Source organism: Cupressus sempervirens, chromosome 5, assembly GCF_028749045.1.
Source record: "Cupressus sempervirens isolate cs-2001-9-10 chromosome 5, ASM2874904v1, whole genome shotgun sequence".
Taxonomy (NCBI): Eukaryota; Viridiplantae; Streptophyta; class Pinopsida; order Cupressales; family Cupressaceae; genus Cupressus; species Cupressus sempervirens.
In genome coordinates, this window is record NC_143122.1 from 620,243,833 (window position 1) to 620,259,655 (window position 15,823).

A 15,823-nucleotide genomic window follows, 5' to 3' on the forward strand; every position below is an offset into this window, starting at 1 on the left:
TTCCTGAAATTGATTGGTCTCATCTCTTGCCACTTCTGCAGGGTGATAGCAGCTGCTTTTTTGATTCTACAGATTAGATTCTTGGAATGCGGGATCCAATTTCTGCATTTTTTAGTATAATTTTATTTATTATTTTGTTGTGTGTATAGGGAGAGAGATGTACATAATGCTGTGTCTTTGTCTGTATGCAGTAATTTCTTCTGGGGTTCAAAATATCAAATGTGACAATGTCAGATGTTTGGTATAGCACTCTGAGAATTCTTGAAAACTGCCTGTCAAGTTTGGCATTTTTTGTTGTTCCTCACGGGCCATATTTTGAAAGTTTGTCTTCTTTGGTCATCTTTAGTATGTAAATTACTCCTGCTTGGTATGCACAAGTGAGACTCTTGGTAATTTACTGTTTACATGGCTGTGGTTATTCCTCCTGAGATAAAAACAAATCTTGGGTCATCAGGGTTGACTTTTGACAATGACCTGAAACATTTGTGCTGTTAGAAAATATGATCAGCATTCAAGATTGAGCCAGGGCAACCTATATTGGATTTGGGTGGCTAATAAGTAAGGTTGGATGATTGTGTGCTGAACCTTACTAGCTTATAAAAACAAAATTTATAAATTGTTTTGCTCACTATAGAGGGTTATATGGTTAATATAACCTACACTATACAAACTAGTGCCATCTATTACATTGGCCTTCTTAGTATGAATTTTCTGTGTGCTTTTATTTCATACAAATAGGTTTCTACTTTATTAATTCCCCTATTATTTAATTTTTAAAATCTTCATGTTGATCCACAAATTCGACATGTTACTATTTCAGCTAAATTTGGCACTGATATCACAAATCATAGAAAGCATATTCATTTGTTCATGCTTCAACTTTTAAGTGAATTTACTTTAAGTACATGTTTTTTCATGTTATAACAATATTGCTATTTCTCTAGATAATTCAATTTTCACAAAATATGTATTTAGCACATGGCTTTTGGATCTATGAACCTTTGTTATAGACCTCTCTCTTACATTATCAGAAAATGTCTTTCAGATCTTCTTACAAAGGACTACAATTATGACCACAAGTTTACTGTGACTACATATAGTGAGACTGGTCTGGTGAGATTCTGTTTTCCAGGTTTGCATGGTTTTTGTGAAAATTATTTCTGGTTATAATTTTTCTGGCTATCTTCGTTCATGTCTTTATATAATTGGATATCATGGTGATATTCTCACTTTCCAGGCTTTATTTATTGAAGTTTTGAAACATTTTTATAGCCAGCCGTGAATATCCGACAAACTCAGGAATTGTTCATATCTTTACTGTCAAACAAAAATATCATGTACTGTACCAAAATGTGTCTTAGAACTTTTCGATATGTGTAATCTCTTTTTTGCTTTGTGGTCTTAAGTAAAGCCAATGCACAACTTACATCTCAGCCTTTAATTCTTTAAAAGAATATCTTGGAAATAACTCTAAGCATCTTTCACACTGATATTTTGTCCAGTTGCTTCAATTAGTTGACTGCGGACAAGTAAAATGTGCACTCTCACTAGAATTAGTTGCCTTTTCTCCCAACCCACATTTTTAATTGGAGTCTCAAATTCAACCCTCATAGGCAAATTCTGGTCCTCTTTGTTACTTATATTGTGAGAATTCAATGACACTGCAGAACAATTTTTTTGGCTTAAAGTATAAATCATGCATATGACAGTATGCAAGGACTTAAGACACAAGGACATTTTTGTATTTTCCTTCAAGTTGTACAAAACATAGAAGCAAAGGCTACCCAAAATAAAGAATCCTTGTCTGTCAGCCTTTGTCAAACAAGGATTTAACGTTTTTTTTTTTCAATGCCACATGGAGCACAAAAGTAGAGGATACTTGAAAGATTGCACTCTAATTTGACTTGTATTGACTCTCTTGCAATGCGAATTTGCAAATAAACATTTAAATAATTAAAATCAATTTGACAACCTAAAACTTTAGTCATAAATATAAAACTAAAAGTTAAACCCCTATGCTTGTTTCAAAAAGCAAGAGCACACAAGGAGATCATTGAAGATGCAAAACAACAAGCACACATCTCCTAGGGGTTATTATAATCGAAGCAATCCAAGGTCTAAAATGTAGTGGTTGAGGTCACATTGCATGGGATTGCCCAAGATTTTAGGTTAGTGTACTATTTCTTTGTAAATAGTGCAAAGGATACACAAAATAAAGAATCCTTGTCTGTCAGCCTTTGTCGAACAAGGATTTAACATTTTTTTTTCAATGCCACATGGAGCACAAAAGTAGAGGATACTTGAAAGATTGCACTCTAATTTGACTTGTATTGACTCTCTTGCAATGCGAATTTGCAAATAAACATTTAAATAATTAAAATCAATTTGACAACCTAAAACTTTAGTCATAAACATAAAACTAAAAGTTAAACCCCTATGCTTGTTTCGAAAAGCAAGAACACACAAGGAGATCATTGAAGATGCAAAACAACAAGCACACATCTCCTAGGGGTTATTATAATCGAAGCAATCCAAGGTCTAAAATGTAGTGGTTGAGGTCACATTGCATGGGATTGCCCAAGATTTTAGGTTAGTGTACTATTTCTTTGTAAATAGTGCAAACACGGAGGTCATGATGATGTTAGATGTTGACAAGCGACAATATGATTGGCATAGAGAAAGTGATGAAATATGGGTTACTTGAGCACAAGCAAGGAAAGTTGTGACTTTGGATATCACAGTGTGAAGAAAGAATCAAGGTGAAGAATGCTACGGATAATGAATATTATCAAATGCAAATGCAGGTACGGTAATGATTGAGTTGAAGAGAGTTATTGCAAGGCAAGTACTTCAAAGTCAAACCATACTTGGAAACCTTGGACTCAACTAAAATTCAGCTTTCCCTAAATTAATTAGAAATGCTTTTTTTTGTTGTTGTTGAAAAGCTCAATGAGGAGATGCATCTAATGAGTAAATAAATGAGCACATAAAAGAACAAACTAGGTCTAGTTATATTTGATTGATTAAAATGTAAATTGTGTACAAAATGGTATCCTGACATGGAATGTTGGTGGGTGATAGCTTGATATTTTAAAACATAATTAAAATAGCACTTTGTTATTATAAAACTAAAACGAAAAGTTATATAAAGCAATTATATCTTTCGCTTCCCAACTCTAGTAAATACTAAAGGGAGAAGTTGAATGAGAGGGTCTAGTCCTAGGAGTTCATGACAGCTACACAACCTCGCTTGGCGTGATGGGCTATAGTTTGACCTCCACCTTGTATGCAGATGCTCTTGGCACTAGCATGACTCATCATCCTTAACCTCCCCATCCTTGTTATTGTCATCCAACGTGAATCCAAATTAACTGCACTTCTCCATTGCATACCTCTCCAATTCATAGTTTTTAGTGTTTGTAAACAATGTAGGCTGGTCTTGCATTGTCCAATCACTAAAGATCTATATCATTTAATTCCATTGGACCACTTGGTATTTCCTCTACCTTCCTCATATGCAAACGAATATTATATTGCACAAAGACAAGGTCACTGAAGCATTTCTATGCTGTAACTTATTCTTTTGCTTTGTGTGGATAGCCCCAAACAAGCTCCTATTGCATTCACATTTGGATGAATAACGAGGGTGGCATAAGCAAGGCCAAATCTTCGGAGATTTGGGATATTTTCACCCTAAATTTTCCACCAAGATTGTGCAAAATATAATATTGACCAGTCAAAAGTCAAACTTAAAACACATTTTATCAAATTATCAATAGTTGTAAACTTGTAAGTTTGAAATTTATAGCTTGTAAGATGAATGTCAGAGACTCCAAACATTATACATGGTGTTTGACTGGTTCTTCCTTTTTTAGCCAGTTTTGAAGAGAGTAGCTTAACTCTTGATTCCCTATCACTTTCCAATTCAGCCGCAATGAGGTCTTTGACCTCAACCTCGGGTGTCATCTGTTGAATGCATGAAGTGAGGCCCTCCATAACATGTCCATTGGAATTTGAGAATGAAGTTGAGAAAAAATGAGGGTTGAGGAAGTATCTAGTTGCGTGAATGGGTTGGTCGAGCTGATTCTTCTACCTCCTATTAATAATCTCCCTTATGGAGTCAAATCTGAGGTTTTCTCCCTTTTAATAATTTTTGATACTCTTTGACCATACCCTATCCATACCTCATAAAGATACCCCATTGCGGTTTGTTCCTCATCTACTGATTGGGAAACTCTAACCAAGACCTATGACACCTATTATATTAAAAATGAAAAGGTTAATCATTGAAGCTGCAAATTTATAACAGAAGACTTGAATAAAAAAATCAAAATATTCAATTTGAAAATAAATTCAAGTTTTAAAGTTACCTTTACAATTTGTGTAGCTGTTTGTGCAAATAGTTTGCCAAAGCCTATGCATGCAACACCAACATCTTCAAGCTTCTTCAGAGAAGTTTAGTCTCGCCTTGCTCGGCTCACAAACATTTGTTTCAAAGCCATCAATATATGAAAAGTGATTTGCCATGTTAGGAAACTTGTTGCAAACCTTGTGTTGCCTGATCTTATCAACTTTTTTCCTTGGGTGAGTTCTTTCATCAAGTGAAGAATTGAAGGGTGATTGTAGACATTTCGTGAACATCCTTGCATCCTCTAAATTTGATCTCATCCGATTTACTTTGCTTATGTTCTTGAAAAGAAGGTCAAAGGCATGATTTACAAGGTGTCTAAAAAAGTGTTTTGCGTTTCTCTTGGAGGATTCTATCACTCATACCATACCCTGTTGTATTAGCAGTTATTTGGTACCTCATTTTTAATTTCCACATCCATGACAACTTCCTTGAAGATTAGAGTCATTGTTTTTGCATTTTTCTCTTTATTAGAGGCATTACCGATTTTAATAAAACCACATTTTTGCAAGCAACAAAAAAATTAATAGTGAATCTGTATTTTTTCTGTTTCCTTTTTTCCTGTTCCACCATTTTTCTTGCCCCATCAACTGCACTAATGAGTATCTGACAACTATGAAGTGAAATGAAGTATGCAATTTTGTTGTTTAAACAAAAATAACTTAAATTCAACATAAATTACTATAATAAAATACAAAATATCAGCACATGCAATGGCTACATGCACATGTGCCTCCCTACTCCACCTCCAATTATGGTTGTGCTCCATATGTGTTTCCGGGTACAAAATAATTTCTTGTTGAGAGCGTTACAGATGTTGCTGCTCTATTGGAAGTAGATGAATGTAATCTCCCCTGCTAGTCTTTGGCCTGTTATAAGCAGAATCATGCCCTATTTAATATAATTGTGGCCTAAAATGAACCGAGTTACATTGAATCAAATTTATGTTATTTCATTATTCAAAGAGGAAATTTATACATGCGCAGAACATATTAATCAATCTTAAACATATCAATCAATCTTACTTTATTTTCTTTACTATCCATACTACCCTTGTTACCATTTCAGTCCGAGAAGAAAAGATTAGGACGTGACCAAGTTGCATGGATACCAATCACAATATGTTGCCTCAAAGTTTACAGATCCAAGCCTTATCCTGTCTTGGGACTATGCCTTCAAGGTTTTAAAGGGATGTTGATCCCTATCCTATTGTGAGAATCAACCTATTGGCTGGATGCCTTTCCTTGTAAACACTTCAGAGTCCCTTCCTCTTCAGGTACTAAATAGGAACGAATCTGGACATCGACAAATATGATTAAATACTATATGTATAAAGTTATAAACATACATATAATTCTGATTTTATTATTATTATTTACTTACATACAGATGATATAATATTAATATACACGTTTATGCATTATGATCCTGCTATATATATATATAATACAGTTTACATAAGTCTAATATGATTTTATGTATAACGTATGCATAGACTATATCGAATTCAGACATAATATTTTGTGAGTAAATACTTTCCATAACTATGTCACGGCTTTATTTGTGTATGCATAGACTATATCGAATTCAGACATAATATTTTGTGAGTAAATACTTTCCATAACTATGTCACGGCTTTATTTGTTATCACACTATGCTTACATAGTCACTGTCTTATTTAGAGTACCATTATTTTTTATACCATTACCTTATTCTTTCTTATTCCTTGTAAAGAGTAACAATTATATTTTACAACTCTTATTCTTTGATGATCTTCTAAATCGATGCTTGAAGGAGTGATTAAGACTGCCCTTTTATATTGTGCGCTTGGAAGGACAAGTCACTCAGCCAATAGACATGTCCTGTATCTTTTCATAATTGTCATTCTTTATAACTAATTGTACCATTTCAATATTAAGGCTAATCGCTGCATCTACAATAATCAATGCACCCCTTGATCTCTCATCAAAGATAATAGATTATTATTCTGTCTCTTCATTAAGGTTATCTCCATTTGTAATTGCTGACCATTAGTTGACTGCATATCTCATTATTACGTTAGTAGTTTGTGTCGTTGATTGCTACAACTTAATATCGATTAGTCTAGATGTAATGCTTAATACGCCTAGCAATGGCTGTAATTAACATCTCTTTATAACAATGATTATCTGTAGGATTATATCTGTCCATGCTTAAGTCATATTAATAGTGATATTCTAACTCTTTCATAATTGGTATATGCATACAGATCACATACCACTTCTTTTATCCTTAATATACTCTTTTCATCAATGGTGAATCCACCTTATTCAACTAATCATAGACATCTCTGTATCAACAATCTCTTCTTCCTTTAATAGTTAGCGCACTCTCCATGAAAACACTGATGGACTTGTCATCATGCAATGATTGAGTTAATGTTTTATTTCTTATTAATTATTGGTGCTTATCCTAATCGGCACCATTTCATTATTACAATCAGTGATCATTATTATGTCCGGTCTAGCCATTGGTTAGTCAATATATTAAAGGTAAGTGGCCTGGTAAGTGTTTGAGTGATGTTTTAACAGAGGATGCCGCTTTTAATCTTATTGATGTTTCTTATCTAATGTGTTATTTAAGTTGCAGTTCTTAAGCATATGTGGCCTTGCGTGTAAGTTCTCATAAATATGATGGTTGCTGCCTTAGATTATTAGTGATGGACAGTTGTGTTTAAGATTTGATATTAGAATAATATTAAGAATTGATTACTAATTATAATATTAACATATTAAAATATTATATGTGTTATGTATTTTAATTCTATTATTATTGGTTATTGAATACTATTTCTTGGAAGGGGATATTATTGTTAAGGTCTTCTGCGAGGGTCATGACAATGAAATGGCACTCGAGGTATTGGTGCTGTATTTGTGGATACATGGGCCACGAACGGAGTCTTCTATGCTCTGAAGTGCTTCTTCATTTGATTCAAGGTTGAGTAGATTACCTTGATAAGCAACTGTGGATGTTGCCATGGCTAGCTTTTTCCCTCTCCTTTTACAATTTTTTCTTTTTTCTTCATTTGTAAATATGGTACTCATTTGTCTTTTTATTTCCTTTTAGTGATGCCAGTAAGGTGGTAATGGAGTCTTTCTATGTCTCCATGAAATACTTCATATTCAAGTAGCGGCACTTGACAGGGGTATATTTCCAAGCAATGTATTTGTCTCTTTTAGATCTGTCCGTACAAATGATGATTGCAGCACCAACATTGACGGGGTACACCCTGAAGCTGAACCGGATGTAGAACCTTCTCTGTTTTCCTTTAACAAAATAACCTGCACATGCAAAGTGAAAGCTCCGGTTAATATTTTAATTGAAAATTAAGAAAACAAATTAAATTTAGATTAATTAAAATCAGTAAAACATTAATCTAAATCAAGAATTAAAAAAATTCTATTAAAAAAAGGGTTTTAAGGAAAGTAGCAGGGCTTAAAAAATTGTGAAGTTGAGAAAACAATTAAATAATAATAAAATTGTTAAAAAATGGTGATAAATCTTGTTTTTTTGGAATTCACCTCAATTTAGGATTGGCGTTACTATTCTCAATCCTACAAGCATACAAAGAATTTAGATATTCACAAAGGCTCATGGCTTTGACACCATTTATAAAATCCCTTTTTTGATTAAGCCAATTATATATATATATATATATATTTTAATATGATGTTCTTGATAATAAATCCTACAACCATATAGGGAACACCATTGTGTACATATATCTTTACAGGCAAATAATATTAGTAAGCTTAATATATAGCAACTTAAAGGCAATCTTTCTATGCTATTGAGCAAATCTTGAACATAGGGATTGAGTCTTGAAAGCTTGGCCAAGCTAACCTTATACTAAGCCCAAGAGCAGAACTTTGCCCCCCTTTGCCTTGGTGGCAGGACTTGACATCTATGCAAGGTGGCCTACTTAGTGGGACGATTGCCTTGCTTCCTTACTATACTTCATCCCTTCTAGTCGATTAGCTCAGCTAGTAGGCGTGATGGGTAGATCATAGTGGGTTTCTTGATTGATCCAATCTAAGCTCAAGAGCAGGATTTTGACACTGTTGGCCTTGGCGGGGCAGGACTTTGACATCCACCATGGTGGTCACTGTGATGGCTACCTCTTACCTACATCTCTTATAGCCGATCAATGCATCACAGTAAAAAGATAGTAGTGGGTCCTCAACTGGTCCAATCTAAGCCCAAGAATGGGACTTTGATCTCTTGGCCTTGCTGGCAGGACTTTGACATCCACCAACGTGGTCTACTTAGATGGCAGTCTTATACTCTCTTATCTACACATCCTTTCATTTCTATTGAGGTTCCTCTTATCTACACATCCTCAATATTCATACTTATTGTTAATATCATGTTGGTTCTTATAATTCAAATATATTAGATCATTTAGTTTATAATTTGAATAAATAATCCACATACATATGATGTAATTTATATATACACAATAATTCTGATTTCATTCCGATTATCATTCATACATATATACAAGTATATTTTTTCTTTCCATTTTATATAAATAAATATATATTTATATATAAATATAATTCTGAATTATGTTATATATATATATACACACACACACACACACACAAAAGTATATTCTCCATTTCAATATTATATAGATAAAAGAGTCAAGACTATAATGATTCTTAATCTCTAATGAGATTCAGATATAATGTTCTCTGTTCTATATTAACTCATAGCTGTTACTAACAATTTATATTTTATTCATTTCATTTCAACTCTTCCTGTAAAGAGCACCACATATATTTTATATTTTCTTCCACCTGAAATACATCCCTTAAATTTCTTATGTTTCTATTATTCCCTGTGATCGGTACTCCTATTTATATGTTCCTTAATTAGATGCCTATTTAATGAATGAGGTGGAGCTGGATTGACAAGACATATTGGAAAGGACATACCACATCTCTTAGTAATCATCTCCCTTAACAACAATTTTATCTATGTCCTTTCATCGTGTCTTTCAATTGTACATATGCAAAGACTAATCTTTGTTCATAGGATCTCTCTCATTTTTCTTTTTCTTAACTTTTCTGTTAATGCGGCACTTTTTTTTGCTGACTTGTCTGCCTTGTATTGAATTGCTGACTAATGCTAATCTGTCCCATTTCTTTTGCTTATTTTAACCATAAACCAAAACTGTAAAGTGTAAACTGATGTATTTTCTCTGCTCACCACTCAGCATCTTCATTGCTGTGATAAACTCTCTTTTAGTACTCTCATTGGGGACTTATTATTTGCAGCCCTGGACATCATTATTTTGGTGGCTCTTACATACTATTCCATGATGAAAATGCTGTATTCATTTTCTGGATATTTCATTGTTATATATATTTCTTGTCAAGAAGTTTTGACTATTAATTTATATTTAATTTTATCTTTCAACGACATAACAAATTTATTATTTATTTATATTTTAGTATTACTATTTATTTATTAATTATAAATTTTAAGTGTTCAAATATCAATTATTTAAAAATTCCATCTTTGAAATGTTATTATTTTGGTGAATTGGGAGCATTTCATTCATACTACAGTGAGATGACGAACTCGCTTAATTTCCTTAGTTGCCGGATTCCTCCTAGACAAACTGGATTTGAATCCGATCTGGATCTGGATTCGGGCTTGGATCCTCAATGAGGACCTGGGCACAATCCTTGATTCTGCCTACCCACAGATCCTGACGCATCCATAGGCAGAATCAAGGATCCTGCTTGGATCCTCAAGGCTTCAAGCCACAGCCCGAGGATCCAGCACAGATCTGTGGGTATACAAGGCACAAAAATATAAAATGTGGGACCCAAGTTAAGAATTTTAACGTGTTTTTTTTTTCAAACCCTAAAAACGACCCATTTATTCATGATACTTCATTTGCTCTCTCAAGGCTCCAAGCTAAAGCCCAAGGATCCAGCGCAGATCTGCGGGAATACAAGGCACAAAAACATAAAATGGGGGGCCCAAGTTAAGATTTTAATGTTTTTTTTCCAAACCCTAAAAACGACCCATTTATTCATGATACAAGTTCATTTGCTCTCTCAAGGCTCCAAGCCACAGCCCGAGGATCCAGTGCAGATCTGCGGGAATGCAAGACACAAAAACATAAAATGGGGGGCCTAAGTTAAGATTTTAATGTTTTTTTTTTCAAACCCTAAAAACGACCCTTTTATTCACGATACAAGTTCATTTGCTCTCTCATAGTTGCTAGTTTGAAGTGAAGTGCTTGGATTGGATTTAATTATCAAGTATTCTAGATTCATAGATCCATACTAGAATCATAAATTCATCCTATGAAATGATTTAGTTTTAGAATTATGTATGTTTGTCTTATTTTCTAAGGTAATTTCAACATGGCTATAGATATTTTATGATATTGCTATTAGGATTTAACTGTGTGATTTTTGAGTCATACTCATTGACCCATATTTCATGAGTGGTGGTTTTTGAGCCATACTCATTGACCCATATTTCATGAGTAGTGGTTCATTGAACTCATCTCTCATGAGAATGAATGGAACACTTAACACTCATTGGATCTAGGCGATGCTCATAGAGGTGAAGCATTGAGACTTCCCAAGAGGTCACCCATCCCAGTACTACAGAGTTTCCTCCATTGTTAAACCCACTCTGCATGCAACCCTATTTGCAAAACCTTCACGAAGAGTTGTGCCTTATGAACCATTCATTAGAAAGCCCCTTAAGCTCATCAATCAATAAGTAGGAGATGTTTTCTACAACAAGTCAAATTGTGATATTGCTCTTAGGATTTAACTGTGTGAGTTTTGAGTCAAATTCATTGATCCATATTTCATGAGTAGTGGTTCACCAAACCCATCTCTCATGAGAATGAATGGAGCACTTAGTACTCATTGGATCTAGGTGATGCTCACAGAGGTGAAGCATCGAGACTTCTCGGGGGGTCACCCATCCCAGTACTACTCCAGCTCGAGCGCGCTCAACTACGAAGTTTCCTCCATGGTTAAATCCACTCTGCTTGCAACCCCATTTGCAAAACCTTCACGAAGTGTTGTGCCTTGTGAACCATTCATTAGAAAGCTCCTTAGCTCATCAATTGATAAGTAGGAGATATTGTCTACAAGTCAAATTGTGATATTGCTATAAGGATTTAATTGTGTGATTTTTGAGTCAAACTCTTTGACCCATATTTCATTAGCAGTGGTTCACCGAGCCCATCTCTCATGAGAATGAATGGAACACTTAGCACTCATTGGATCTAGGCGATATGCTCACAGAGGTGAAGCCTTGGGACTTGACGGGAGGTCACCCATCCCAATACTACTCCAGCTCGAGTCCGCTTAACTACAGAGTTTCCTCCATGGTGAAATCCACTCTGCTTGCAACTCCATCTACACAACCTTCACCAAGTGTTATACCTTATGAACCATTCATTAGAAAGCCCCTTAAGCTCATCAATTGATAAGTAGGATATATTTTCTACAGCAAGTCAAATTGTGATATTGCTATTAGGATTTAACTGTGTGATTTTTGAGTCAAACTCATTGACTCATATTTCATGTGTAGTGGTCCACCGAACCCATCTCCAATGAGACATTTGTTATTGGGTCAACCTAGATATTGCTGAGTCCAAGTTGGGTATGCACGTGGTGTGGAAAATTATGTAAATTGATGGAGATATGACATGCTCCTGCCAGTGAATATTTGAGATGAGAAATGGATCCAACTTTTAGGATTAGATTCTCTAAATCCAGTACTTATGATGTCCTTTTCAGGTGTTAGAGGAAGTACATCCCAGGTTCACCTATTAGTAGGTATGAGAGGGTCGATGACAGATCCTTAAGGATTAGCAAGATTTCTGTCACCAATTTGTCTCTAATGTGGGGATGTGTTTTTAATATGTTCTATGAGTACTGGCGTTAGTGTGGAGACATATAGATGCTAAGAAGCATCATTTGAATCTCTTGACATCTGGAGGTGTCCTCATATGCACTTTTTTACATGAGGCAAGTACCAGGGGGTTAGAGTACAACTATTCTGATTACAATGGGTGTTTCTGTTGAATTTTGATGTGTTGATTTTTACAAAACAAAAGAATACTTGATTATTCATTTTTTTGTGTTCCTTTTTTCACTTCTGAGGTCTATCTGTGCACTATGAACACCAAAGTTGTTGATGGTTGACTGTTTCACTCTCAATCAGCACAAGCCAAAATAAGTGAATTTTAAAATGTAGTAGTCAATTTTTCACTTATGTTTATTTTTGCCAAAAATGAATTTTTGGGTATTATATTTTAAAAAGGATTATATTTTATTCTTTTGTTTGTCCTGCTGTATCCTCTTCTACCTTAAAAGAGACGAAAACAATTAGAATCCACAAAACTAGATACTTCGTCTTTTTTTTACACTAACCTGTTTTCCTTGCAGGTTTTTTGGTTCTCTCTCTTTCTACAGTGTTGTTTGAAATGAATCTCTTCTTATTAAAGGGGGTTGTATAGGGAATCATATGTGATCCACAAGCCTTTCCTCATGTACCGTCCCAGGAGTCTGCCGCCTATACTGTAAATAAGCACGAAAGAGAAATGCCTGAACATTCCCTGGAAACATGATAAGTTTGGATGATGAGTTTTGGGTAAGGAAAAAATTGAAGCTGAAAGGCTCTGTTTACATGACTGGTTTTGACACTTCAAAGCAGTCATTGGATATAGTATCTTGGAACCAAATCATGAACTGAGAAACACCTCATGTAGTAAAGCAATAGTGGAGACAAGTCTTATAGGACAATCAATATAACATTATAATACTTGCCTAATTTCTAATTGAGAAATATCTGTCTGTGCACACAACAAAGGCAAGTAAAATATATTCACTAAATTTTGGCCTTGTGCTAGTTGACGGTGAAACGGTCGAAACCATCAATTTAGTGCATATATTTCATTGACTTTCACACAATTGAGTGAAGGTCTCACTTACGGCCACATCTCAGTGGAGGGACTCTGGTCACTGATCAATTGATGGGTTAATAATGATGACTCACGTGTGTCTTTACCTGATAAATACACAACTAGATAAGAGATGTAGGATATTGACTAGCTTTCTTCCTTGGATGTTATTAGGAGAATTCAGAATGAGCATAAAATTGTTAAAACCACAAGGATGAATGACTAATTTGAAATTCTTACAATCATTTTGTTTAATATGCCACCTATGCTATGTGGTAGTTTTTGCTTTCAGTTCCTAATCCTGATGTGCAATTTATTAATAAGTCTACAATATTGCCTTCATTTATTGTTGTGTTCACTGCCTACTGAATATGCATTCTGGTGAACTAGATATAATTATTAGAAGGATGTCAAACTTGAACAACGATTGTACTCTAGTCTTTGAGTTAATTTTACCTTTAAATCTGGAGTACAGAATTTTACACATTGAAGTAATATTCTTCAAATTGTTAAATTCTATTTTCGTTGTTGGAGACAACTAACTTCATTTTGCATGATATACAGGCCTTTACATCAACTGGTTTAAAGAAAGGGGAGTCTTTTGCTGGTGATCTGAAGACAGAGTACAAGTATCAAAACACAACTGTTGATGTGAAAGTTGATACTAATTCCACTGTATGTGCTAAATTGGCTGATCAATGAAGATTTAAATCTTTGTAAACATTTTTGTTTGATATTAATATTTTCTTTGATGAAGCTTCTATTATGAAAAGAATGGTGTGAAACTTTGTCAGTTCATTTCTAATAGAACTATGTTTGACTGGGATCTTTTCTAATACATTTCTGCAAGATTCTGACAAAAGTGTTTATCAAATAGATCTCCACAAATATCACTCTTGATCAATTTGTTCCCCATGCGAAGACTGTTTTCAGCTTCAAAATACCAGATCAGAAGTCTGGCAAGGTTAGTTCATTCCTCTAGTGATGAGAAATAAAGGCATGTCTGTTGAATCTCACACAATTCAATTACATTTTAGGAGAATATGGTTAATCAAACACTCAAGCTGAATGTTATTAGAGGGTTTTGTTTCTTTCGTGTTTTCTGAAAATTTTGACTGTTCAATTATAAGTTACTTTTGAATTGTCTATGGCAGGTTGACTTGCAGTACCTTCATGATAATGTTGGGTTGAGTTCAAGCATTGGCTTGACACCAACTCCTATTGTAGAGTTCTCAGGGGCACTTGGAACAGGTGAATATTCAGTTGGTGGAGAGTTGGCATTTGACACTGCGTCTGGAACGTTTACGAAGTACAGTGCAGGCGTGGGTGTCTCAAAGCCAGAATTTTCCGCGTCTGTCATATTGTATACAGTTGACCTTAGTCTTGTGCATTTAACAGAAATTCCTTTGATTGATATTCTTCATACAGAAGTTAATATTGACTTATGATTGTCTTAAATTTTTTAGAAATAAACTTAGGTTAACTATATTTGTCTTACTGTCTCAGAACTGACAAGGGAGATACTGTGAAAGGATCATACATTCACCTTGTGAACCCTGTTACAAAAACCTCGGTTGCTGCTGAAATTATGCATAAGATCTCGAAAAATGAGAATACCTTTACTGTGGGGAGTTCTCATTCTATCGATTATTTGACCACCATGAAAACCCGAGTTACCAATCAGGGCAAACTCGGTGCACTTCTTCAGCATGAATGGAGGCCCAAATCCCTCATTACTATATCTGGAGAAGTAGACACCAAGGCTTTGGACAAGAATGCCAAAATTGGTTTAGCGTTGGCACTGAAGCCTTGAGAAGTAGAGTATCTTTTTGAATGGATATTTAGGCTGTTTTTGATTCTTATCAGATATCATTTCTATCTTTTTTCAAACAGTCATCTGAAGGCATATTTGAAGTACTGAAATTTGTTTTCAAGTCTTAAAGAAACTTGAATATGCTCTGGTCTAATATTTTGTTTCCAATGAATTGTCACAAGAATAAGATTGTATGAAATCTTCGCTGTTCAAATTGGCTTCTGGGGGAAGTCATTAGCGTGAATGATATTTATTTATTCGGTTTACTTAAAAGCCCAATTCCTTTTTGTACTGAAATAATGAAGTCATTGTTCTAATAGTGGCCCGGATTTTTTTTCCTCCAACTCCGTTGGAAACCACTATTTAGGATATTGTTTTTAGAGCAATAGCAAGTTGTAAGCAGTGTGATTTGTATTTTTACCATTTTGCTTTGCAAAGAAATGAAAAATTGGGTTTTTTTGGCTAGTAGCGTTGATGGAAATCCCTTTAGCATAAAACCTTGGGAGTGAATTCATTAAAATGCCCTAATCGTCTCCAACACGCAAATTTCTCAAATTAAAAAATAAATTGGTTGTACCTATTGAGAGGACCAAAGAAGAGAACATACCCG

General features: G+C 34.6%; 1 protein-coding gene across 3 annotated transcripts in view; it reads left to right on the top strand.

Moving 5' to 3' along the window:
• LOC149557423 (mitochondrial outer membrane protein porin of 36 kDa-like) overlaps window positions 1-15,530 on the top strand; it is a 31,200-nt gene extending 15,670 nt beyond the window's left edge. For 2 of the 3 annotated variants that reach the window (XM_089832069.1, XM_089832070.1), the window contains exons 3-7: window positions 1,046-1,113; window positions 13,965-14,075; window positions 14,278-14,364; window positions 14,555-14,763; window positions 14,907-15,530. In XM_089832069.1, coding sequence (XP_089688195.1) covers window positions 1,046-1,113; window positions 13,965-14,075; window positions 14,278-14,364; window positions 14,555-14,763; window positions 14,907-15,213 — 782 coding nt within the window. In that variant the 3' untranslated portion in view covers window positions 15,214-15,530. Of the gene's footprint in view, window positions 1-41; window positions 1,114-13,964; window positions 14,076-14,277; window positions 14,365-14,554; window positions 14,764-14,906 lie in introns of all 3 variants that reach the window. The other variant, XM_089832067.1, reaches the window with a different exon arrangement.
• Window positions 15,531-15,823: the final 293 nt, after the last annotated feature.